Source organism: Delphinapterus leucas, chromosome 11 (assembly GCF_059928025.1).
Source record: "Delphinapterus leucas isolate spDelLeu-1000000601 "Yukka" chromosome 11, BTC_Dleu_Yukka2, whole genome shotgun sequence".
NCBI classification, from domain to species: Eukaryota; Metazoa; Chordata; class Mammalia; order Artiodactyla; family Monodontidae; genus Delphinapterus; species Delphinapterus leucas.
This window is the reverse complement of record NC_143139.1, coordinates 2,225,494-2,249,388: the sequence shown is the minus strand read 5'-3', so window position 1 is coordinate 2,249,388 and position 23,895 is coordinate 2,225,494. Positions and strand designations below refer to the sequence as shown.

General features: G+C 56.5%; 2 protein-coding genes across 12 annotated transcripts in view; one reads left to right on the top strand and one right to left on the bottom strand.

The window, feature by feature from the left end:
• The window catches only part of ADIPOR2 (adiponectin receptor 2), a 67,214-nt gene extending 44,952 nt beyond the window's left edge, over nt 1–22,262 (top strand). For 5 of the 11 annotated variants that reach the window (XM_022577171.3, XM_022577166.3, XM_089920114.1 and 2 more), the window contains 2 exons: nt 2,711–2,904; nt 5,286–7,974. In XM_022577171.3, the coding sequence (XP_022432879.1) occupies nt 2,711–2,904; nt 5,286–5,414 (323 nt within the window). In that variant the 3' untranslated portion in view covers nt 5,415–7,974. Of the gene's footprint in view, nt 1–2,710; nt 2,905–5,285; nt 7,975–12,446; nt 12,601–13,774; nt 13,878–14,084; nt 18,467–18,549; nt 18,798–19,165 lie in introns of those variants that run through there. The other 6 variants (XR_016394840.1, XR_016394838.1, XR_016394837.1 and 3 more) reach the window with 6 other exon arrangements.
• Nucleotides 12,577–23,895, bottom strand: part of CACNA2D4 (calcium voltage-gated channel auxiliary subunit alpha2delta 4) — a 75,717-nt gene continuing 64,398 nt past the window's right edge. Inside the window, exons 24-35 of the mRNA XM_089920116.1 lie at nt 22,078–22,139; nt 21,657–21,701; nt 21,404–21,466; nt 17,925–17,995; nt 17,443–17,518; nt 16,972–17,024; nt 16,651–16,706; nt 16,335–16,355; nt 15,400–15,517; nt 14,060–14,172; nt 13,672–13,754; nt 12,577–12,954 (exon numbers count right to left, since the gene is read on the bottom strand). Of these exons, the coding sequence (XP_089776242.1) occupies nt 12,850–12,954; nt 13,672–13,754; nt 14,060–14,172; nt 15,400–15,517; nt 16,335–16,355; nt 16,651–16,706; nt 16,972–17,024; nt 17,443–17,518; nt 17,925–17,995; nt 21,404–21,466; nt 21,657–21,701; nt 22,078–22,139 (866 nt within the window). The 3' untranslated portion in view covers nt 12,577–12,849. The remainder of the gene's footprint in view (nt 12,955–13,671; nt 13,755–14,059; nt 14,173–15,399; nt 15,518–16,334; nt 16,356–16,650; nt 16,707–16,971; nt 17,025–17,442; nt 17,519–17,924; nt 17,996–21,403; nt 21,467–21,656; nt 21,702–22,077; nt 22,140–23,895) is intronic.

Here is a 23,895-nt window from a genome sequence, read left to right as displayed (position 1 = left end):
AGTTTAGGCCCATACGCTGTCCTTATGGCTGTGGCTCCGTAACCTTTGTAAAATAATGATTCCTCTTTCTCAGCTCAAGGTGCACTTTTTATAGTGATTAGTTCTTTTTTTTGTTGTCATTTTTTGTTTTGTTATGTATTTTCATTTTATTAAAAAAAATTTTTTTCCTATGTATTTTCATTTTAAAATGTGTAAAAAAAAAAGTCTTCACTCCCAACTGATTGTGTTCTAAACCACACATCTTTTCTGATGTAGAGATAAAGAGGCTTTTTGTATTTAGGATAATGCCTGTTTAGTTGGAGATCAGTGGAAAGCCAAAAGCCCCTTCCTGTGTGAGTACTTCCTGTGTGAGGGCCTAGACTGGTGACTGACCCCTCGGAGCCAGGGCTGTGTCTTCAATTTTCTACCCACCCAGTGTCAAACCCAGTACCTCCTGAGAATGAACAGGAAGTATTAGAAGGAATACTTTTCCTTTCAACCTTTTTGTTTTAAACCATTTTGTATCAAAGTCTAAGCCACAGTTTATCTGCAGTCGCCTAGAAGGTTAGAAGTTAGAATTAGCTTCGTGTTAATGAGCACTGTTGTAACTCTGTCCTCTTCCCTTTTGAGGATTTCTTTGAGCCACGTGAGCAGTGGTCAGGGTTGGCTGCACGTGTTACTGAACCAGACCTGGGTCTGCTTGCCGTGCCAGTCTGCTGACACCAGCTTGTGGGAGGACAGTGCAGCATTTATATTGTAAGGCGCCAGACGAGGAGTCCGGGGCAGCTAGTGCTCAGAAAACTTGAACTCCCTGATGGTTTGGGGGGAACAGTTTTTATAGGCAAAATTTGGGGGAGGTCTGCATGGTGTGTGACCTCCCTCTGATTGATTGATGGGGGGGTAACCGGGTGGTGTTCCAGAAACCTCAGTCGTCGGCCTTCTGGTTGCAGCCAGTCTGGGGTCCCCACGCTTGTGCTCAGCCTGAAGTCACCATCCTCCGCCGGGTGGGCCCCAGTTCCTATAGAAGAGCTCTGAGACATGCATCAGGTTGGGTCCCTTGAGGAGGAACCGGACCGTGTGCCCCTTTCCTGCACTGTTGTTCTTGACTGCTCCGCCTTTGCTTCTGCATTCCCTCACTCGTCTAATTAGTAACTGTTGGAATCTGCCCTTGGAACTCAGGAAAGGTCTAGGAGGCTGAAACCTTTTTCCTGCAAATAAGAAATGGGGGACACGGAAGGGCTTTTGTGCCTGGGAGGGCCCCACCAGGTCCTGCTGGGTTTCAGTCCCCCCCCTTTCCTGTGATATGCCTCAATCTTGGGGGGAACAGGTATTGGACAAGAAGACAACGTTTTGAATAGAGAGGCTGATCATGAACTCGCAGAGAACTTGGTTTCCCCAGCGGTGCTCAGCTGTGGTGTTCAGCCCGGAGCACGAGAGATGGGAACGCTTCGGCTGAGTGGAGCTGCATGGCCTGCGGTCTGTGCACATCAGAGGGACCACGTTCCTGAGCCTTTGGCTTTGGGAATGATGGGCACGACCACGAGCAGCCTCCGCTTAGCACGTGGAGGAGAAACGCAGTGAAGAGATAGGAGCACGATGGTTTCGGGGGGGGTGGGGTAGGAAATAGTGAGTCAGAACTGCCCTTGCTCCACCCTAGGGGATGCCCGTGTCATCTACGAGTGTGCACTCGGCATTGGTGCACAGGTATTGGTGCACATCGGTGGGCGCTTGCTTGTAACATCCAAAGCAAGTAATAGGCACCTTGTTTTTGAGAAAGCTTATTACCAGATGGTGGTTTGTTTGGCAAAGGTCATTCTTACCTGTGTGTCAGAACGTGGGAGCAGCTCCTGGCTGCTGAGGGACGTCCCTGTGGTGCTTTGTTGACCCACACCCTTCACAGTGGTTTTAGATCCGCGTTACCTTTAAACTTTTTTGGATCGTGACATTTTCTGTTACAACCCTAAACATGTCTTGTCTTATATATATATATATATATATATATATATATATATATATATATATAAAATAAAACTTGGACAAAATGGCACTTAACCCTCCACTTGAGACAGTCTGATTTTTTTTTATATTTTTTATTTTAGTCTAGTTCATTAAAAAAAAGGCTTATCCAGACTCAGTTTGTCTCATAACCTAGGTCATATCCAGAAGTTTGAAAAACACTGCTGTAGAGGGTTTTGAGGGCAGTCGGCTGTGGTGGAGCCTTGCTGACACACTGTATCTGACCGGTGCTCTGGGTCCCTCTCCCTTCCTCATCCCCACCTCCGTCCTTTCCACCCTACTCTCCCCCCAGGAATGTCTGGTGCCTCAAAGGGAAGATGAAGTATGTAAAACTGCTCTGTACTGTGTCTTTAAAGTATCTGTGAATCTGTGTCTTTAAAGAAGCAGCATTTAGGGGTGCTTTGAGCAAACCCCTAGAGCTGTCTGTTTCTAAAACACTCAGCAGCGTAATTCCAGACCCCTTGAAGACTGCTGACTTGTTAAGCTAAGCCTTTCTCAACAGGAGGCTCTTTGCATTTGTAAATAGATCTCCTTTTTAGAACTTAGATGTGCTGTCTTGCATGTCAGAATCACAGAGTTTGAAGAACCTTCATTTTCCTTTTGACCAAAAAGCTGATGTTGTTGCATCCTGCTGTGAAATATTCAGTTTACAGAATCACTGGTACCGTGCCAAAGTGCTCCTTCCTCGTTTTCACTGTGTTCTTACGATTCCCAGGAGTGTTCTTGGGCCTTGGCCTGAGTGGCGTCATTCCCACCTTGCATTATGTCATCTCGGAGGGCTTCCTGAAGGCCGCCACCATAGGGCAGATCGGCTGGTTGATGCTGATGGCCAGCCTGTATATCACGGGAGCAGCCCTGTACGCTGCCCGCATCCCCGAGCGCTTCTTTCCCGGCAAGTGTGACATCTGGGTGAGTATGGTCAGGGGTGGTCAGTGTCTATCCGTCTATCTGTTAGTGGGTTATTGGCAGACGGGGAAGTGGAATAATTGAGGAAGGTTCAGACTCAGAATCCAGATATGTGTATCCTAGCCCTCAGTCTCCCTCATGATTTGTGTCTCTCTGGACAGTAAGTACCGTACTGACTAGTGTTTATTGGTAACTGACATGCGGTGGTGCCTGGCACAGAGCTGAGGGAGCACTTTACAGGGACGGCCTCATTAGATACACTGGCCCCGTAAAGTGTAACAGCTGCTATCAGTGCCTTCACTCGACAGCTTGGGAAATGAGGGTTCGGGAGATTAGGTAACTCCTTATCCAGCACCCCTGCCTATTAGGTGGCAGGAGTGGAATTTCAGTCTGTGCTCCTGTGTCCTACACTGTGTGGCAGGTCTTCTAGTCCTTCTTCGTCTGGTTTCCTCGTGTATGAGATGAGGGTGACAGACCAGGTTTTTACCAAGGTCCTTTTTGATACCAAAATTCAGTGATTTGTAATGAGGGACTGATACACGTGTTTGGCTGGAAGAGGAGGTAGGACAACTAGATGTGGTTAATGGTAAGAAAGGAGGAGAGAGGGGGCAGAAAATACAAGGGGCCAATAGACAGACACTTTTGTAACTGAAGGTGGCCTGAGGCGTGTCAACAGTGCGGTGCTGCCTGACGTCGGTCTGACCTTCCGGGATTCTGCTCCCCATGCAGCTACTGATGGTCACAAACTGAGCTGGTCCTCTGTGTCCTCAAAGCCTAGCTATTCACATACAGGAAGATGCTAACTTAGGTCATCTTTGGAACTCCAGAGGATCAAATTTATCTTTCTGAGATTGCCTCATCATGGTTTTGACATTGATATGGAGAAATTTTCACACCCCTCCCCGCCTTTTTGGAAAATGAATCCCCTTTGGCTTCCTAGGAAGTATTTCTTCGGAAGTGGCTTGTGGATCCCTCTAGTTTACACTTCTAAAATCAGTGTCTTTCCCTTGATAATTAGTTTTGCCATTTTTCATGTTGAGACTATAATGAGAGAATAGTGTAAGTTTTGAAGTGATACTTGGTACACTGAGCAATAACCCCCTTTGATATGAACTAGCATTCAACAGAACAAGTTAAATCAGAACCATCACATGCTTGTAGACCAGCTTCTGACTTGAGAAGGAAGTAGAAGGCCCTGCTTTCCTAGTCCTTTTAAAATAATAATAATAAATAAATACATTTATTTATTTATCTTTGGCTGTGTTGGGTCTTTGTTGCTGCGCGCGGGCTTTCTCTAGTTGCGGCGAGCGGGGGCTACTCTTCGTTGCAGTGCACGGGCTTCTCATTACAGTGGCTTCTCTTGTTGCAGAGCATGGGCTCTAGGTGCGCGGGCTCAGTAGTTGTGGCGCATGGGCTTAGTTCCTCCGCGGCATGTGGGATCTTCCCGGACCAGGGCTCAAACCCGTGTCCCCTGCATTGGCAGGTAGATTCTTAACCACTGCACCACCAGTGAAGTCCCTTTCCTAGTCTTTTTAAAAAAATAAATTTATTTATTTATTTTTGGCTGTGTTGGGTCTTCGTTGCCGTGCGCGGGCTTTGTCTAGTTGCAGCGAGCGGGGAGGCTGCTCTGCGTTGCAGTGCGCGGGCTTCTCATTGCAGTGGCTTCCCCTGTTGTGGAGCACAGGCTCTAGGCGTGCGGGCTTCAGTAGTTGTGGTGCGTGGGCTTCAGTAGTTGTGGTGCGCGGGCTTCAGTAGTTGTGGCGCGTGGGCTTAGTTGCTCCGCGGCATGTGGGATCTTCCCGGACCAGGACTCAAACCCGTGTCCCCTGCATTGGCAGGTGGATTCTTAACCACTGCGCCAGCAGGGAAGTCCCCCTCTACTAGTCTTTTGATGTCGTATCTTCATGTAATTCTGGCGTCTTAGAGCTGAAGGAAACTCTAGCCACCAGGTATTTTGACCCTCTACCCCATCCTGGAAGTCCCTTTGTTTCCTAGGAGAGCAGCATTTAAGTGATGTCCTAGTCCATGACAGCAGTGAGGGAAACACCCCTGTGTCTGACCGTCACCTGCTGCTCAGCATCACGGGGTCCTCAGGGCTTTGTGGCCTGTTGGCAGCACCTGCCCCGAGTCCGCCAAGTCCCCAGTGTCAGGCACGCATGTGTTCATGTCTCGAGCTTAGGACTGCAGCTTGATTTCTGTGGGGACAGCTGGCCTTCAACTCAGCAGAATGTGATATGCCTGCCGCATGCTCCGAGGTCTGTGGATGCCTGGAATCTGAGCTGTGGCATCCACTCCCGCCCCCTGCTCAGCGTAAATGATCTTCAGGACCTTCTGCCAACGTTTAACAATGTGTGTCTCTCCCCCCACACCCCGCCCTGCTCCAGTTTCACTCCCATCAGCTCTTCCACATCTTCGTGGTGGCCGGCGCTTTCGTTCACTTCCACGGTGTCTCGAACCTCCAGGAGTTCCGCTTCATGATCGGCGGAGGCTGCAGTGAAGAAGATGCACTGTGATACCTGCCGGTGGCCGGGGACTGTGACCCTTAACCAGGGCCTGCGGTGCCTGCAGGCCCCCCTCACTGGCCGGCGACGCCAGTACCAGAGGAGCCCCAAACCCTGGCAGCCTCGTGGGCTTTGTGATGCCCCAGGGCTCCAGGTGGTCTGCAACTGGGAAGAGAAAACAAAAATAAATCCCACCTCAGAGGTGGAGAAGAGGAGAGACGACCCAAACCCTGCCTTGTTCTTGGGTCTGCTGAGTGAGGGCACTGTGAGACCTGGGCAAGCTGGCTTCTGATCCGTGTCCTGCTTCTTCGTAGATGTTGGGACAGTTTAGCTGGAGGCTCATTCTTCTCCCTCCTCTCTCCTGAAAACAGTAACGCAAACCAGTTTCGGTGAACATTTATATCCTATAAGGGGTGGGGTGTGCTTTTGGGAGAACAAAGAAATTAATGTAAATAAGATTTCTAACTTACTGTTTAAATAAAAATTTATATAAATGTTTAAAACATAGGGGTAGGGGAGGGAGGGACGATTTTTGTATAGAACAAAACATGCAAGTACCACACACTGTTTCAACTTTGCACAAGCGACGGCAGGATGATCAGGTGACAGCCCCAGAATGTATAATGCCTTGTGCACCAGGGTGCCTTCTGAAGGCTGGCATACCTTGGGCCCTGGTGGGGCAGAGCCTACGGCCCAGCCCGGCAGTCGCATGGCCGCTCTCGCACCTGAGAGCCCTCGGGAGCCCCAAGGTGGACGGGAGCAGCGTGCGTTTTCTCAGTGGAAACAGCGCGTGAGAGGCTAACAGGATGTGTTAGATCAAGGCTCTAGTGACTGTGTCATTAGAGAGAGCCACCTACTTGGGAAAGTCACTTAGGCTGGCAGAGGGGCGGTGGGGGGGGGCACTGTTGGCACAGGGGCCCATCGCAGTCCTTCCTGGCGTCCTCTTCAACTTGGTGGCGACTTGGCTGCTGAGAGTGTTCCGTGTCTTTGCTGTGGAGCTCTGGACCACCCTGTACGTTTTCCTCCATGAAACTACCCTTCCTCCCCCCGGGAATAAAAATCGACCTTTCCTGGCATCATAGTTCCTGGCATGGAGCCAGCCACAGAGGGATTCCAGGTGCCCCTGACACATTTACGTGGGTGAGAGAGCGTTTGCCTGTGGTGCTGTCCTGGTGACCCTGGGTGGCAGGTGCATCACCTCTCCACGAACAGGAAAGCCAGCGGCATGCCCCTAAAGCAGAGCCCACTGCCCCGCCAGTGCCTGAGTGGCCAGCACCCCAGGACCCCACTTTTCAGGGCTAGTGTGGTGGCGAGTCTTACAAGGAAATGCTATGTTATTGCCATGGGGTCTGGCCAGATCCTGGAAGCTGTTAAGTCTTTGAAGAGCTGCTCGAAGTGAAAAAGGCTGCTCATGTCCCAGAGGTGCCCTGTTAGGGTGTCAGAAGGCAGTAGGGGAGGGTCTGGCTCACGGAATCCTGACCTGGGCTCATGGGAGGGCCATCAGAATAACCCTTGAGTCCAGTTTCTTACTCTCAGCCAAGATTCCAGGCGGTTAAACTACATCTTCGGGGTGGCGGGGACTAGCAGTGAACATCGAGTCCCTGAGCGTGGGGGTCGGCAGCCTCCAGGGGGTGTTTGGGAGCATGGGAAGGGTCTCCTATTTATTCAGTATGGGGTTTTTCCTTGGTTATACTTTCTCGCCCCTTCCAATCTCCAGCAAAAGCTGGGAGCCAGGAAGAAAGAATCCATTGAAGAACTTGCGAAGAACTTACGAGAGTTTTGATTCTGAGTGAGGTCACTGCCCTGGGTGCCGGGTGGGCTCAGCGAAAGACTCAGTGGGGGAGCTGGTGCCGTGCCGGCAGAAGGATGAGCGGTGTCACTCCCATGGGGAAGCCCAGCCCAGCAGGACGGGCCCACCTGGGAGGAAGCACACTTCGCTTCATGAAGCAGCAGCACATGTCAGAAGCCACACTTGCTCTTTGGTCACGCACCTCGGGGGACAGGGCGTGTGTCTGCACAGCCCTGTGACGCCACCAACAGAAGCGGCAGTCCAGGGCCCGGTCGCCCCACACTGCAAAGGAGGAGCGGAATCTGGCTCAACATAGCACAGACCCTTAGGAAAATGAAGCGAGCACCACTCAAGACCTCCTCCAGTAGCAGCCACTGCTCGCTCTGGGGAGCGTGGCGGCGTGTACGCCCCTCCGCGGGTGTGTCTGCAGCTCCTACCCCGCCGTTCGCGCACGTCTCAGCTCACTGAGAACTCTCACAGGTTGGCGCCTGGATGCCTTACTCTCAGCAGGCAGAGGCTTGCTTGCTCTGTGCAGATTTTAATTTTCTTTTTGGGTCCTAGGCTGGTTAGGACCGCTAACAGCTTCATCCTTTCACCATTAAATAGTGGCCTTTTCAGTATTTTTCCCTTTACCGTTTATAAGTTGCTGAAGCCACAAAGCACAATTTTGGGGATCGTAGAGGGTTGGGATTCCAGAAAGGCATTTATGTGATGGTTCCATTCACCATGGGATTTCCCTACTTGCTGTATTGCTCACCTTCTAATAAAAAGAACCAAATGGAATATGAACTTTGTTGTTTTTACTGCCTCAGCTTTCCTTTTGGTACTTCTTACTTGAAGCCTGAACTTAGTCACTGAAGCTTAAATTTTCGGAAATGTCCCAGTCTGAGTGCTGAAGACCATTCTGAAAAAGCTCTCCGTGGACTAACTTTTCAACAAGTTAAGATCTTGTGGAATTATTAATAGAATTCTTTGGCCACTAGGGGTAGTTTCTATACTGAATAGAGTATCTGAGGACATTTAGGGGGTGTGTGTACTCAGTTGGGCTACCAATTGTTTGAAAGTTATATTGTATACTGTCACTTCCACATATAACGTTGAGGGTTTGCGCAAGTTGAAAATTCTCGCAATTTTAGATAGCCTTGTAATTTGTGTATTTTGCGTTTCCATTGAATTTTCTTAATGTGTTATAAGGCAGGCAGGATAGTAATGAGTTAATAAAGATGGTGCAGTTTAAAAAACAAAGTGCTTACGCCCAACTCAGATTTTCCCAGCCTTCATGCTTTCATCATAACTGGGGGTACCAGGTGTAGAATGGAGGGGAGAGCTAGCTCTAAGGGGCAGTTCTTAATTTATTGTTAAAGTTACAAAAATACTACCTAAGGAGTGCCTCATGCAGAGGGATCTGTTAAAGGCCTCAATGCCTCATCTGACGGTAAGCAGCACCCACCGAACACGTCTCTTGTTTTATAGGTGAGGAGGCTACAAGGGGTAGGTCTGACGCCCATGCCAGCATTCTTTACACGAATAAGAACACTGGATTAAAGGGTCTCATGTATATTGACCCGAAGGTTGGGCGTTTGTTAGCCCTTCCATGTAATTTGAGAAAAGAGAGGAAATCCCAACCCTTTTGCCTTAGGTAAATTTAGTATTTTCAGGGGGATTTCCAGTATTTGGATGAATTCTCACTTTAAGTGTAGAAATTACTTGAGGGTTTTTGCGTAGGTCACCTGGGAATGGGAACTGGTGGCGTCCTGTTCTTGGTGACAGTCCTCGAGGCCTACAGACACCGCCTGGTTTTCCCTAGTCCTTTGCTGAGCTGGAAGGCTTTCTTAGCCATGTCCGTGGCCTTGGAAAGGAAGTGGATAGGGATGTGTTTGAATCTGGGCCGACGGTTGCTAGGGCTCTGCAGCCTGGAGACGGCTCCAGGTGCCGTTGCTTCCGAATCACCCCAGGGATAATCCCTGGTCTCCAGAGGGGTCTGCTCCGCACAGAGCACTGACCCCAGTCCCTGTGTCCCGCTGGAGGGATTTTCCCACCTTCAGCTGCCTGCCTTGGGGCAAACAAGTCCAGTCCAGCCCTACCTTCCGCAGTGATGGCAGATGTCCAGCCACGCGGGAGGGAAGGCCTCTCACTGCTGCCCTGGCCTGCGGACAGCGCCCGGGCCTGCTGGGACCCGGCCCCGCTTTCTCACCTGTGAGCCCAGCTCCCCGAGGTCAGCATCCCTCAGATGAGCCGCAGGGATTGGCTAGCGTCTTTCCCAACCTCTTGCTCTCATTTCTCCTCCGTGTTTGCTTCTTTGACTTCGAGAGGTGTCTGCTCCCTTGCCCTCCCAAACCGAAACTCCACGTGGCGTTGTGAAGCGGTGGTTGGAGCCTTTTACCTGACAGCAGCACTTCCATTAAAATACACACATTACTAGGCAGGCTTAGGAGTTAGTATATCCCTGCCCTGAGGAAGGCACTGGCAGTACCTTGCGCTCTTGGTCTCCCACGAGGTGACGGTGTTTATAGGAATAGGGATTTCAGGACTCTGTCCCCAGAATCTTGCCATCGATTAAATGGCTTTGGTTTTAACTTTGTTCCTCAGAAATCAAGGTGATGGCTCTTTAGCTTGAGCCAGGCTGCCCCCTGCTGTCCTTTGGGGGTGGTTAGAACTATAGTGTATCAAACGGTTTTTGCTTCCGTTGGTTCTGAAAGGGAGTTCAGGCCTTACAGTCCACTCCTGGCCATGCGGAGACGGGGCTGAAGCAGACGAGGCCAGGAGTTACCCCAGCACTTCCTAAGTTTGGTTTTCATTTATTTAATTTTTACATTAAAATAAATTATTTATTTTTTTAAGTTTATTTATTTTTGGCCGCATTGGGTCTTCACTGCTGCACACGGGCTTTCTTTAATTGTGGTGAGCGGGGGCTACTCTTCTCTGCGGTGTGCAGGCTTCTCATTGCAGTGGCTTCTCGTTTCAGAGCACAGGCTCTAGGCGCGTGGGCTTTGGTAGTTGTGGCTCACGGGCTCTAGAGCTCAGGCTCAGTAGTTGTGGTGCACGGGCTTATTTGCTCCGCGGCGTGTGGGATCTTCCCGGACCAGGGCTTGAACCCATGTCCTGTGCGTTGGCAGGCGGATGCTTAACCACTGTGCCACCAGGGAAGTCCCTCATTTTTTAAATTTTTGGCTGCATTGGGTCTTCGTTGCGGCGCGCAGGCTTTCTCTAGTTGTGGCGAGCCGGGGCTACTCTTCGTCGCGGTGCATGGGCTTCTCATTGTGGCGTCTTCTTTTGTTGTGGAGCACGGGCTGTAGCTGTGCAGGCTTCAGTAGTTGTGGCACACGGGCTCAGTAGTTGCAGCGTGAGGGCTCTAGGGCATGCCTAAGCTTGGTTTTTAAATTATGTGGCCGGGACTTCCCTGGTGGTTCAATGGATAAGACTCTGTGTTCCCAATGCAGGGGGCCTTGGTTCGATCCCTGGTCGGGGAACTAGATCCTGCATGCATGCTGCAACTAAGAGTTCGCATGCCACAGCTAAGAAGTCTGCATGCCACCACTAAAGATCCTGTGTGCTGCCACTAAGACCTGGTGCAGCCTAAATAAATAAATAAATATTTAAAAAATTACCTGGCCAAGAGAGTTGATAAATTTGCCTGAAAAGGCTCTCCCTGGTTGGGTGGGGAATGGGACGCTGTCCTGGAGAGAGGCTGACGGTCAGGGTCTGGGCTTGTACTGTTGCTGCAGAAGGGTGCAGGGTAGACAGGGGCCCCAGCAGGGAGGGGCTGTTGCCACGAGGTCTCTGTGACACCAAGTGGGGAGCTGGGCTGCAGCAGCCGAGGGGGCGGGAGACGGGCCCCCCGCTGCCTCCTCGCCCACCTGTGCCAGGTGGGCACCTGTGACCTCGCCTGTTGTTCTTGACATCCAAATGGTCATTTCTCCAGGCTCTCCGCCACGAAACAGGATGCTCTGGTAGATGAGAGTAGGTGACATGTAACTAGTGCTGACTGCAGGCCACACAGTTTCAGGCTCAGTATATGAGCCTCGCGTTCACGCCTCACAATACTCTTCCGATAACTTGGAGCCAGGTTTCAACTCCGAGCCTGGGCTTCCTGTTCCAGGAGCAAATAGGGCCCACGGCGGAGGGTGGTTGTACGGGTTGGATGAGTTGGTGCCTGTTACTTCCACGGTGCGTTCAGCTCTCCAAGCACTGTTCTGCCTCGCAAACTGGCTGCTGAGTGAGCTGGCCTTGGCCCTCACCTTCTCTGAGGCTGGAGTTCAGCTGTCACTGGGCCACTGGTGCCCACCTCACAGGTAGATATGGGGAACGTGACAGCAGTGGGAGTAACGTGTCCTCACGTGGAAGGCGCTTCACGAACGTCATCATGTGTTTGAAGGAGTTGGCGAGGCTGTTTGCTGGTGGGAAGCTTGCACGTGCGAGTGTGGGGGGCTGGGAGGGGGTCCCCAGAGGCCCAGCGCACATGGTCCTTGCTCGTCATGGGGCTGGGCTGGACCTCCTCCTGGGAGGCCGGTTAAACTCAGAGATCGGAGGCCACCCCAGAGTTTCTGCACTGTTCCGCCTTTAGTGTTGCTCCCACAGTGGGGACTGTGGTCCCTGGGGAGCCGGCTCTACGGGGGAGGAAGCCCCGGCACCGAGACCCTGAGGGAGGGGTACCCAGATGTGTCTCCCTTCCCACTGGAGTCCGCTTTGCAAATTGCAGTGTTCCCCAAAGTTCCAACCCCAGGGACAGAGTCAGGTAGTCTCGTAGATCAGTGGCCAGAAAAAGACCAGCCTGGGACCTGGACCTCCTGGGGGCCTGGAGCTCTCAGGAGCCCCCTGACCACGCCACCGTGAAGACCCCTCTTTTTCCTGGGACCCCTCTGCTTGGCTGCAGCTGTCCCTGCCACCTCCCCTGACTTCGTATCCTCTTCCGAGGTAGCAGCTGTATAGCTCATCCTACTGGCTTTTTCTTAGAAGGATGCAAACACTAGGGCTTTGGAAAGATGTTTTTAATAGCAACAGTTTGTGGACATCATGTGTGGCCATGTTCATGTAAAGGACCCTGCCTTTTCTCTGTCTCTCTCTGTCTCTCTGTCTCTCTCTCACGCACACGCACATACACACGCACACACACACACATTTTTTGAGCTGCAACTGGGAGGCTGAGCTGATCCCCCATCAGGCATCTCACCCTAGGGCAGATGTGTTTCCCGTGGGGCCCGTTCCTGCCCTCCTCCCCTTTCTGCTGTTGGCCTCATTCCTCTCCTCTTTCTCAGTACATTGAAGTCCTTGGATTCTACTGAAGACCAACCAGATTCATTAGAAAGAGCTGCTCCTTTCTTTGGCTGGGTCTGGACTTCTGGGGAATAGACGGAACAAAACTCTTTTGTCTTGGTCCAAATTGAGTTCACGCTGGACTCCAAAGAGAAGGTAGGAGGGCAGGGAGGCTGCCCATTGAGACGCGGGGTGGACGGTACCAGGCACCCGGAAGGTCTCTGGGAGTGATTTCTGGTTCCGTCCAGCAATCTCGGGGGCAGGGGACCATCAGCCCAAGACTGGGATGAGCATGGACCTGGGTGAGAACCTAAGTGTAGAGCGCTGGACTCCACTTCAGCTGCTGACTCTTTACAATGTCTCTGGAAGGGTCACCTTGTCAAAACTGGCCGGCCGGAGCAGGTGTCACCGCAGCAGCTGGGGCAGCAGTACCCAGGCACCCAGAGGCAGCAGGAACAGGGGGAGTGAGGCTGAGGTGTCCGAGGTGCCGCCACAGTCCTGGGCATTCTCCTGTGAACCCAGAGCATTCACGATGGGGTGACCGCCCCAGGCAGAGGTGGCCGGGAGTCTGGAGAGGGATCGCTGGGGCCAACTAATAGGGGCCAAGGGGCTGGGGAGAGAGGGAAGTTCCAGCAAGCGGAGGGAACACTGCCCCCTTTCTTAGACCCCTGCCTTCTAGGGGAAGGCAGAGGCTGCTCACTCAGCCCCAGAGCTGGACTCGAGCCTTCTCGCTGGCCCCAGCCTTGGAGGGGCTGTGGGCTCATCCTCTTAGAAGGGCTTCAGAGAAGCCCTGGACTCTGGGAGCATCTTGGGTGTGGAGGCAGCCATGTCCAGCAAGGACGGCCCCATGTACAAGGAGCCCAGCTACGTGGTGGGTGCACAGGGCCGGTCACCAGCGGTATTATGTGCCTAACGGTTTCCTTCTACTTGCTTGGACCACGTGGAGCTGAGTGCAGTGAGGGCTGTATGGAGAGGATGTGTTATAACGCACTGAGGGCCCCGACCCTGGGAGATGCGGCTCTCCTTGTAAAACACCCCTGGGTCCCTCCCGCTGACTTAGTATCTGAATGACACGGGGCCCAGCGTGAATGCACACGTATGGGTGATTCCAGTCATCCACGGAGGTGCCCTCACAGCTGCATCCACGTGTCCAGACGCTCTCGCATCTGAAGGGCACAAGCTCAGGGCTGAGGGTTTGGGGATGGAGCCCCCCCCCCCAGCCCCTACCTCTGGATGGAAGGCGTGGCAGGCATCCGGTCGCCGGCGGAGCTTCCGGGAGCGCATCTTGTCACACTTGACTGTGGCGTTATGTGCAGAATTCCCTGTTAAGGTGAACACACCTGCCGACGGAGCTGATACTGGAGACTCTGGGGGCTGAGCTCTGGAAGAACTGACCTCTGGTGGGACCAGCTGCCTTGGAAGCGGCTTCCGGGGTCAGAAGCAGCACCGGGGCCCCGGGGAGGGGGGAGGACAGGTAGCGATGCTCTTGGGGGAGGGGTGGTGTTGGTGGCAAAAGGGAGGCTGGCCCCTGCCTCTCAAAATCTGAGCCCCTCAGTGTCATGTCCTACCCGCCACCCCTCCCTCGCCCGTACATGCTGGAGGGTCGGGAGGATATATTTGACCTCCGTAGCCTCCTGCAGGACTGGCGGGAAGACGCTGCAGTCACAGGCGGGGTCCGTCACCAGGAGGAGAAGGTTGCTGGAGGGAATCTGTTGCATCATGAACGTCCTGCGGCAGAGAGGTTGGCTTGTGGAGGTTCCTGCGGCAGCTGGACCCTGGGCTTGTAGGGGAGGCTCTTTTGGAGGCGGGTGTGAGGAGGGGCCGGGTCAGCCCGGGGGGGGGGCGCAGCCCGGGAACCGTCCCAGCAACCGATGGGCTGCATGGCTTATTTTCCCCACGAGCCTTTGCAGCTGCTCTGCTCCTTTCCTAGCAGATTGGAAGTGAGGAAGCCCGGACATCTGCAGGGGAGGGGACAGGAGCTGCTGTTGACACACATGGGAACAGCAAGTCAGGACTGTCCCAAGCAAACTGGGCTGCGTGGCCGCCCCTGCTCCGGGTGGGGATGCAGTGCTCGCGCTGGGCCGTGAGGTGGTCCCACAGTCCCACACGCCGCCTGGAGGGCAGGGAGCGCAGGTGCAAGCCAGTTGTGGTCCCTCGCTCGGCCAGTGCGTTGGCGACAGCCACCGCCCGGCGTCTGCTATGGGGTGGAGGACTTCCTACATGCACGTGCGCACACACACACGTGGACACGCACATGCATACATACACACGTGCACACAGGCACACGTATATATTTAACCTTCACCGCGCCGTATGAGGTTGGTATTATCCCTGTTTTGCAGGTGGGAAAACTGAAGCCAGAAGAGGGTTAAGTAATGCGCCCAAGGTCACGCAGCTCCTCTTAAATCAAGTCCGTCTACTCTGAGGACTTGGCTTTACCCACACTGTTCGTGTATCCGCACGGCCAGCCTCTGAGATAAGTGTACAAATAACAATATTCCCGAGAAACTGGCTGCGGTGGTGGTAGAATCCCTCCCTCCAGCACAGCCTAGGGGAGACCATAGCCTCGGGGTCAGGACAGAACCTCCTGGGGGTGGGGCGGCCTGGGGCCCAGGTGAGAGTCAGCGGGCCAGAACTTTCAGCCAGGCCTCCCTTCCTCCCTGGGTCAGGGCCTGGCGGAGCTGGGGGACCAGCGACCTCCCCTCGGGAGTGGGACCCAGGGATGGAAGTGCCAGGTGCCCCAGCCATTCCCAGGAGCATCCTGGGGCCTCTCAGCCCTGTGTGGACGGACGTCTAAGGGAGAGCTGGCGCCCCTTCCTCGAGCCTGCCCTGGCCTCGGCCGCCTCTCCGTCCCCGGCCAGCCCCGCACTTGGTGCCCTGGGTGTGCGGCCTGTGGTCTCTGCTCTGAGCCTTGCCCGCGGGTATCCCTCCCCCGTCCCGCTCAGCCCCTCTCACTTCTGGCAGCTCCCGCACTCCACGACGCCGTTGGCCCCCCGGATGGCCGTCTCGTGCACGAACACGGGGTAGGTGGTGTCGCAGGGCTGCAGCACGTCCTGCTTCTTGTGCTTGTGGGCTGTGGGGACACGGAAAGGGCGTGGATTCAGGGGCGCCTCGGCCACAGCTGCGGGGATGGGCTTTGATGCCCCGGGCAGTGCGGTCACCGCGCCAGGAGTGAGACGCCCGTCCACTGGCAGGTGGCTCCCGGCCAGGACTTGGGGCCGGGGGAGGGGAGTGGCTGCGTGTGGGTGACGCGCTTGGGGACCCTTGGGGATACCCGTCTCTCTCTTCACCATCAGCAGTGATGTCCAGGGGCTGAGAGGAGGGCAGGGGCTGGGGGGGGCCCTGGGAGACGGCAGCCCTTCGTCCTCTCCCCCCTCCCTCCCTGCAGGGGTCCCAGCGGGCGCCCTGCAAGGGGAAGTTCCTGGACAAGCCCTGGGTCTGCCCCCGCCCCCTGCCCCCGTGGCTACTTGGAGAGCCAGGCGGGGGCCCCACGCCCAGCCTCCTGGGCTCCTCAGTGGGGCCTGTGTGGTCACTCGAGTCGGCTCAGAAAGGACTCAGCTAACACAGGGCAAAGGCCTGGCAGCCGCCCCAGAGGGCCCACGTCCACCCCTGGGGGAGCAGACCCCGCTCGCCCGCGAGGGGCCACGGCCTCGGGACCACGCAGATTTCCTCCTGGCGCTGTAAGCGCTCTCAGACCAGGAGAGGGCTGGGGTGCTCCATTTCCCTGGGGCAGGGCTGCGCTTGTGTGGGATGAGCTCTGGGCTACACCCACACCCCGAAGGAGCAGGGCTGTAAGTTGGGAGGGGCCTTTGGAGTCAGGGGGTCCAGATGGAGGGAGCTTCCCGGGAAGCGCCCAGCCCAGCGCCCAGCTCCTTGGCTGCCCTACTTACAGTGATGGAAGACGGCCTTGGCTGCCCAGGGCCCGTGCACGGCATGGTGCGGGCGTGATGTCACACGGGATGAATGACGTCACATGGGATGGATGATGTCACACGAGGTGGATGATGTTACACGGGGTGAATGACGTCACATGGGATGGATGATGTCACGTGGATTGGTGGTACCCCGGGATGGTGTGACGTCACACAGGGGTGAGGGAAGGTGATGAGAGAAGCCAACAGGACAGATGTGAGCGGTGGACTCTGGAGCCCCCTGCCCCTCCCCCTGGGGTGACGGTTTCCGGGTGGAGGCTGGAACAACACTCACCCTCGGCCCCGCTGTCCCCACGCCAGGAGCCCCAGGCGCTCCACTCCAGCAGGAGCCTGTCGGGCACAAGTGAATCTTGGAGACCTGCTTGCCTCTCCAGTGGGGCCCTAAGCTGTCTGCCTCTCGCCCCCAGGACACCCTTGTCCCTGCTGAGGGCTCCTGGTGGCAGCGGCATGTAGGAGGGGCGTCCCATACAGGCCTGGCCGGTTCCACCTGGGGACCTCACCCTCCTCCCTTGGGGTCGTGGGGACCTCGGCAGCTCCCCTCAAAGGGTTCCCTCATAAACCACCCCTGCACAAAGCCCCCCAGCCCCTCACTCACAGCAAGAGCTCGTTCACCAGCCACCTGGTAGCAGTCAGGAGGGCAGAGATGGGCTGGGAGGAGAGGGAACACACTGTGAGCCCCAGGGCCCCCTCGCTCTGCGCCATCAGAGACCACACCCCGGGGTCTCCTCCACCCCTTCCCGGAAGCGGAAGCAGTGGAAAGCTGCGTTTTCTGGGAAATTCCTACTGTAGGGCGGACGATGCCCATCATCACACTGGGTGGCATCTCTGGGGTCCCTGATGATGTGTGGACGGCACTGGGGGTGAAGGTGGGGAACCAGTCAAGAAAGGGGCTGCAGCCTGTTCCTCTGCCAGAGCAATCACCCTGAGGCCGCCCAGATAAGACCCTGGTGCGGGGGAGCGGGCTGCGTGCGGGGGGGCACTGGGAGAGGACTGAGTGGCCCTGGGGCCCTGGAGAGAAAGGGACAGGCTGGCGTCTGGCGGGGGCGGGGTCTGGGGTGACACTCACGCTGACCAGGGGCTGGGAGGCGCTGTGGTGGTGGGTCGGAGGTTTGCACATGGCCTGGTAGTCGTACATGGTCACTCTGAAACCAGAAGCAGGGCATGGCAGTCCGGACCCCATCCCCCACCCCGCCCCCGCCCTGGGGGAGTTCGCAGCCAGGTTTTTGGACACCCGGATCCAGGAGGGTGCGTGATCAGCAGGTCAGAAAACGATATTTCTGTTCTTGGGCTGTTTCAAAGACAACGAACGGCAAATCTGGTTTTCCTGCTAAGGGTCACATGACCTCAGCCCCTCTCCCCGCTCTCCGTCCTCCCCCCTCCCCTGCCCCCATCAAGTTCCAGGCTTCAGAAAGGCTGCTTCTGGAGCCCTGTGGGGCTCACTGTGGGTTCTGAGGTCGGGCTCTGAAGTCTGTCTGGTCCATTTAGCATCCGACCCCCCCTCCTCAGTGTGTATTCCGGGGGTGTGTGTGTGGCGCCTGCCCTACTTACCGGCTGAACACCCCCATGCTGAGCAGCTGGGTCATGAGGGCGCCGTCCACCTCCCCCAGGAATCGTCCCATCTGTGAGGGCGAGGAGGGGGGAAAGCAGGGTGAGGACATTGCTCTGAGTGCCAGACTTTACCTGTGTTTGGGTTTCCTCTCCAGACGCCCTTGAATCGTGGCCCATCTGACTCCGCTCCACTGGCCCCTCTCCTGGGACAGCTCCAGCCACGCCTCTCAGTGCTTTTAAATTCTAAGTTGGTGTGAAATTAATCTAGGCGTTACAATCAGATTTGTTTTTTAAAAGGTGCAGAATTCTTTGAACACTTCTGGGTGAACCGCGTGCAGGAAGGTGAAACTTGATTTGTCGTGTGTGTTTTATGCACGTGCATGTGTGTGTGTCTGTGTTACCAGACAGCGAGATCCTGGCGGGCGGATCCCCAGAGGCCATGGTGATTGTTTGCGCATTTGCTGAAGGGCAGAGTGAGTGAAGCGACCAGGGCGAGGCTGAGTGATCTGAGCCTCCTGATCCGGGTGGAACTGAGGCTCCTGGTGAGGCTGGCTCCCTCCCCACGAGCCTGTCCCCCAAGTCTGTCCTGACTCCAGGCTTATTCACCAATATCCCCACTGTCCAGACCCCTGATTCTGGAAGGGGAGTTTCCTGAGAGTAAGACAAGCTCCTGGACACTGGGGAAAGGTGCCCCCCGTTCAACGTGACCTCCAGGACAGGCTGCCCTGGCAGAGAGCACCCGCCTCTTCTCCGGGAGGGCAGCCCCCGCTGGCACCATGGAAGCAACAGGCCTCCCTCCCTGGGCCCCGGGATGGACCTGGCAGAACAGGGAGTGTCACCTGGGCCTTCCGGCACATGAGCCCAGGTGGCAAGGTGCGTCCAGACCACCACCAGAGTCCTGGGCAGTGGTCCTTGGACCTCATTACATTCGGGGGGTGGGGGGAGCTTGCAGTGCAGGTGGTCGCCCACTCCCAGTTTCTGGTTCACTCGGTCTGGGGCGGGGCCTGAGAACTTGCATTTCTATCAATCCCCCAGAGGCTACTGGTCCCCCTACCGCACTCTGAGGCCCAGGGAGGAAAGGGGGGAGGGGCAAACGAAGGGGGAGGGGCCAGGTCACGGGCCCTTGAGGCTCTTGGGTGTGTCTGGGGAGGGGGTAGGGGTCTTTGGTGGGACAGCCTGGATGGGTCACAGTCGCCCAGCCTCCTGGGCCTCAGGGCTCTGTACCCTTCCCCTGCGTGTAGGCTGGACCCAGCGACCTGCTTCTAGTGAACGGAACACGGTCCAAGTGGCGCTGTCCCTTCTGAGAGCCGGTCCCAGGGCACCGCGGCCTCATGCCGCTGACATTCGCTGGCTCTCCGCAGCCCAGGAGGCCCCCGGGGCAGCGGGATCTGGCCCTTCGCAGGTCAGGCCCCGCTGATGCTTCATGGAGACCCCGAGCCTGGCCCGCCCGCCGAGCACACCGGGCTCCTCACCACAGAGGCTGGGAGATCGTGGGCCTTGGGGTGTAAGCCCTCCAGCTGGGGGTGACTTGTTACAGAGCAACAGGTAAGTGCGGCAGGGCTGTGGAGTGAAGGAGTTTTAAAAAAGTAGAAATGGCTGGATGGCTGGACAGTCAGCGCCCGGCTTCCAGCTTTGTGCTCCGCGGACCTTCAGGCCAAGCCTCACTCTAGTCTGCAGTGTCCACCGAGCACAGGCGTCGTGACTCCTGACACAGGGCTGCCCGCACACGCCGTTACCCCCTCGAGCCGTCTCAGAGCCTCACAGCCCAGTCTGGGGTCAGAGCCGTCCAGGGGGAGGAGACCGCCACCCCCAGAGCCCTGGCACCAGCCCCGGAGACTGACAGGGGCTCGGCGGGAGGCTGACCCCTGGCAGACCGGATGCCACACCCACCAGCCCAGCGAGGACGCCAGCCCCGCCCTACAAATTCTCGGTCCCATCAAAGCCACTGCTCCCACAGCCTGCTCCCCCTCCCGGGAGGGCTCTTCTAGAACCTCCCCCCAGTCGCGGCTCTACGTGTATCTCTAGGTTCAAAGTTTGCCTCTTCTGCAGCCATGAGCTTTTGGGTTAATAACCTAAACTGGCAGAGCCTCAGTTTGTCCCTCGGGTATAAAATGAGCCTAATAATGTCACCAGAGATGATGGAGGGACGTCCCACCCCTGATGGGGCCTGGTTGGGGGGGGGGAGGGGGCTGTGTGGAAGCCCCTGGAAGGTCCCAACCCTGTGAAGAAAACTAGATTTCACTTACGTCCTCTGTTTTACAAAGGATGTGAGGTGCCTTTTAAAACTACACACGGGGTGATAAGATAATGTAATGGCTGAGCAAATAAGGGTAAATACGCTGAGTAGACACGTACTTAGAGAAATATAAGTCTGAGTAACTTTGCTGTCATAGATCGGCTCGCTCCCCGCGGCTCTGCGGCACCCGGGCACCCAGACCTGAGAAATCACGCAGCCCAGGCCCTTATTCCAAGAGGGGGAGATGGGCCCAGGCCACCCAACCACACGTCTGATTAGTGGCAAAGCTCCCGCTGGACCACACACCGTGTCCCTTAGGCTGGAGGCCCCTTGATGCTTCTGGCTCATTTCAAGGCATCGCTTTAGGTGAATGTGTTCAGCACTGGTTCAGGTGTAATTTCTGGCTAAATAAATAAGTTGGGGCTCAGCAAATACAAGGTTGTGGCTGTACCTTCTCCTCAGCCGGTCTGGGCACGGGGGCTTCCTGGGTGCGCAGCCGTGCCGTGTGGTGGGGGCTGCCACCGTTCACTCCCTTCGCAGCAAAGCCAGGTTGGAGGGTTAGGACAGAATTTCCCACAAGGGAGGTCCAGACGGGAAGCGGGAAGGCCAGGACCCGGCCCCAAGGAGATAGAAGGGTGGGCGCTGTGGCCTGTGTGTCCCCCAGATTCACATGCTGAAACATGCCCCCCAGGGCAGAGCCCTCACAGTGGGGTTGGTGCACTTAGAAAAGAGACCCCAGAGGCCTCCCTGTCCCTCGCACCAGGAGGGGGCACAGTGAGAGCCCTGCAACCTGGACCGGGCCTACCCCGGCCCCTGGCACCCTGGTCTCGCACCTCCTGCCCCCAGAACTGTGGTTTGTAAGCTGCCCGGTCTGTGGGTTTTGTTACAGCCGCCTGAACGGACTGATGGGAGAGGGGAGAGGCAGAGGGGGGTAGGGGGTGGGCAGTAGGAGCGGGTGTAGGACTCTGGGGGAGGCCCCCAGGGCAAGGCTGCAGACAGAAAAGCTGGGGCCTCATCATGTGGACAACTCCCTACCAACAATCGTGGGAGAAGACCCGAGACGTAAGATTTCCTCTGGGCGTGTGAGTTGAGAAGTCTGGATTTGGGGGTCTTGTGGTGCTGGCTGTGGTTCTAGGAAGAGACTCCGTTTTCATCAGACCTTTTCCTCTAGTTGGCCCTGGGCCGGGATTGCTTCTGGGCTTTCTCTGACCGTCGAGGCCGCTGGGCCTCCCGAGTGCCTTACCTCCTGGGGCCTCTCCGAGATCAGGATGAATCCGTTGTTGTCTATGACGAAGCAGTCCAGGTCCTGGGAAGAGACCCAGAAGGAGGTCAAGGCCAGGCCCTGCTGCTGAGCCCCGGCCCCTGCCTGCCCGACCGTGTAGGGAGGCCCTCTGTGTGGAGCCCGGGCTGCAGGGAAGGAGGGGCTGGCCCATCGGGAGGACGCGGGCTGGGGGCTGCTTCCCTCTCCCACCGTATTCCCCCCGTGGGGAGCTCACACTGTCCTGGCAGCTCTCCGGGCACGGACCCTCCGCAGCGCCGCACTGGAGGGAAGAGGGGAACCATGAGCTGTGCACCTGTGTGTGTGTGTGGTGTGTGCGTGTGTGTGATGCATCCGTGTGGGGTTGGAGTCCACGGCACACCTGTGATGTGTGTGCAGGGGTGTGCCCCATACCCGTTTGGTGAATGTGGTGTGTACTCAAGGGGTATGTGCACGGTGTGACGTGTGTGTGTGCTTGTGTGGTGCGCCCGTGGCGCGTGCCTGGCGTGTGTGCCTTGCATGTACGCGCGGGGAGTGTGTGCTGGGGGGTCCGGGCGCTGAGATGCAGGCAGGGCCTTGCTGGTGGCAGCAGCCAGGTGCACAGGTCGGGGGTCCTCACCCTGAGCGTCCAGCCCCCCCCCCCGACCCCTGGCACCCACCTGCCGGGTGGCCGCCCAGAACGTACGCCGCAGGAACTCCATCCTCATCTGTACGCCCACGGCTGCCAGGAGCGGGCCAGGCCAGGCCATGGGGGTGTTTGGGGACGGGGTGGGGGTGGGGGGAGAGAGAAGACGTCAGATCTGAGTCAGAGGGAGAAGGCCCATGAGCGGGGGGTGGGGGGGCACTAGCAGCCTGCAGACTAGCTTCCTGGTGGGGGCACCGGCGGCTCCGTATCTGCATCCCTGGAGCTCGAGGCAGGCACCCTGGGAAGGCCGCTCTCCCCTTTCCCACAGAGACCGAGGCTGGATTTCAGGGCCTTCGTGGGTAGTTACAGCCCCTCCCCCCGGCTCCGCTCCGGCCCCCCAGCCCAATCTGTAAGAAGGCTCCTTCCTCGCAAGTTGGGCCCGTGTCGCCCAGGCCTGCAGGAGGCTCCCAGCCCCAGAAAACCAGGCTTTGATGCTGCTGCTCACAAGGGCCGCCACGCCGCTCTGGTCCCCAAACGCTTGGAGAATGCAAGCCAGTGCCCAGATGCCAAGAGAAATCTGGGGCCAGAGAATAGAAAGAAAGCCAGGTTATAGTGAAAGAAAAAGAATAAAGAAACGAGGCCGGCCTCCTACCGTCAGAGACAAGAATATAGAAAGTGTGCTGAGTGCCAGGCCCCCTGCGTCCTGAGGTCGTGCCCACACAGCAGGCCAGCTCTGCTATCGCTGGGGCTTCACGGCCGGGGAAGCCTCGCCCGAGCCGCCTGGCCCCTGAACACAGAAGCAGGACCCACGCACCGCTGTCTCTAAGGCACCTCACCTCTCTCCTCTGGCCTGACTTGAGCCCCCGTCGGGAGGGGGCTGACAGGCCTGGGCAAGCTCCCCGCTCAGGGCCCGGTGCCCTCATCTGTGATGCGGGGATGGGTCGGGGTTCCAGCCACTAGGCCGTGTTCACAAGACATTCTGCAGTCACCCCAGTGACGGCTCATTGGCGAGACTTTGCATCATATTCGGGGGCTTCTTTGTTGCTGCAAGGTCCGGGGGGCGGGTAAAAGGCGTGGGCCGGAAGGGGACTGGTAGGCCCACATCTCGGTTCATGACAAAGAGGACAGACCCAGGTGCAGCACCTGAGCGGCAGGTGAGGCGTGCTCCCCTCCCCCCATTTCTCTCTAAGGCTGCGGGAGGCCCCTCGGCCCCTCCCCTCATTCTTCCTGTTAGGACCACCCTTGATGTTCACTTTAGACAGATTTCTCTCACCTGTGGAAAAAGGCTGCATGAAAGAGAGGAACCTCCTAACAGTTGTCAGAGGGGAGTCACACGAAAGCTTAGGATGTTCCAACCTTTGGGATTTAGGGACGCTTATTTACCGTGACCTTGGCCTCTGGGCCAAGGCTCTCAGACTCTCCCGAGCGAGACTCGGCCTCTCGATGTCTCGCCGCCAAGTCTCCTGGAGTCCCGGCATCTCTGAGCTGGGAGAAATTCTGTGATTCCTCCACAGGGAGTCTTGAGACAGCGGGGTTGGTGCCCATCTAATGAAGCAGGATTTTGAGGCTTGTGGGTAGAGATGGGAGGAGTGAGACCTCAAGCCTGTTCTCCGGAGCCAGGCTCCGTCTCCGTGGAACCACGCTCCGTCTCCGTGGAACCACGGGCTCCTCCAAGGCAAGCCGCGCTCCTAGGATTTACGACTTCCAGCTGCCTGCTGCCGTCCCCCTTGGGTCACCAGTAGGCATCTCAAACTTCACGACTTCAAAACCTAACTGGCTTTTCCTCCCCAAACCTCCCCACCTACCGAATTGTTACCATTTTCCCGTGTCCCACCCAGGTGCTACCGCCTTT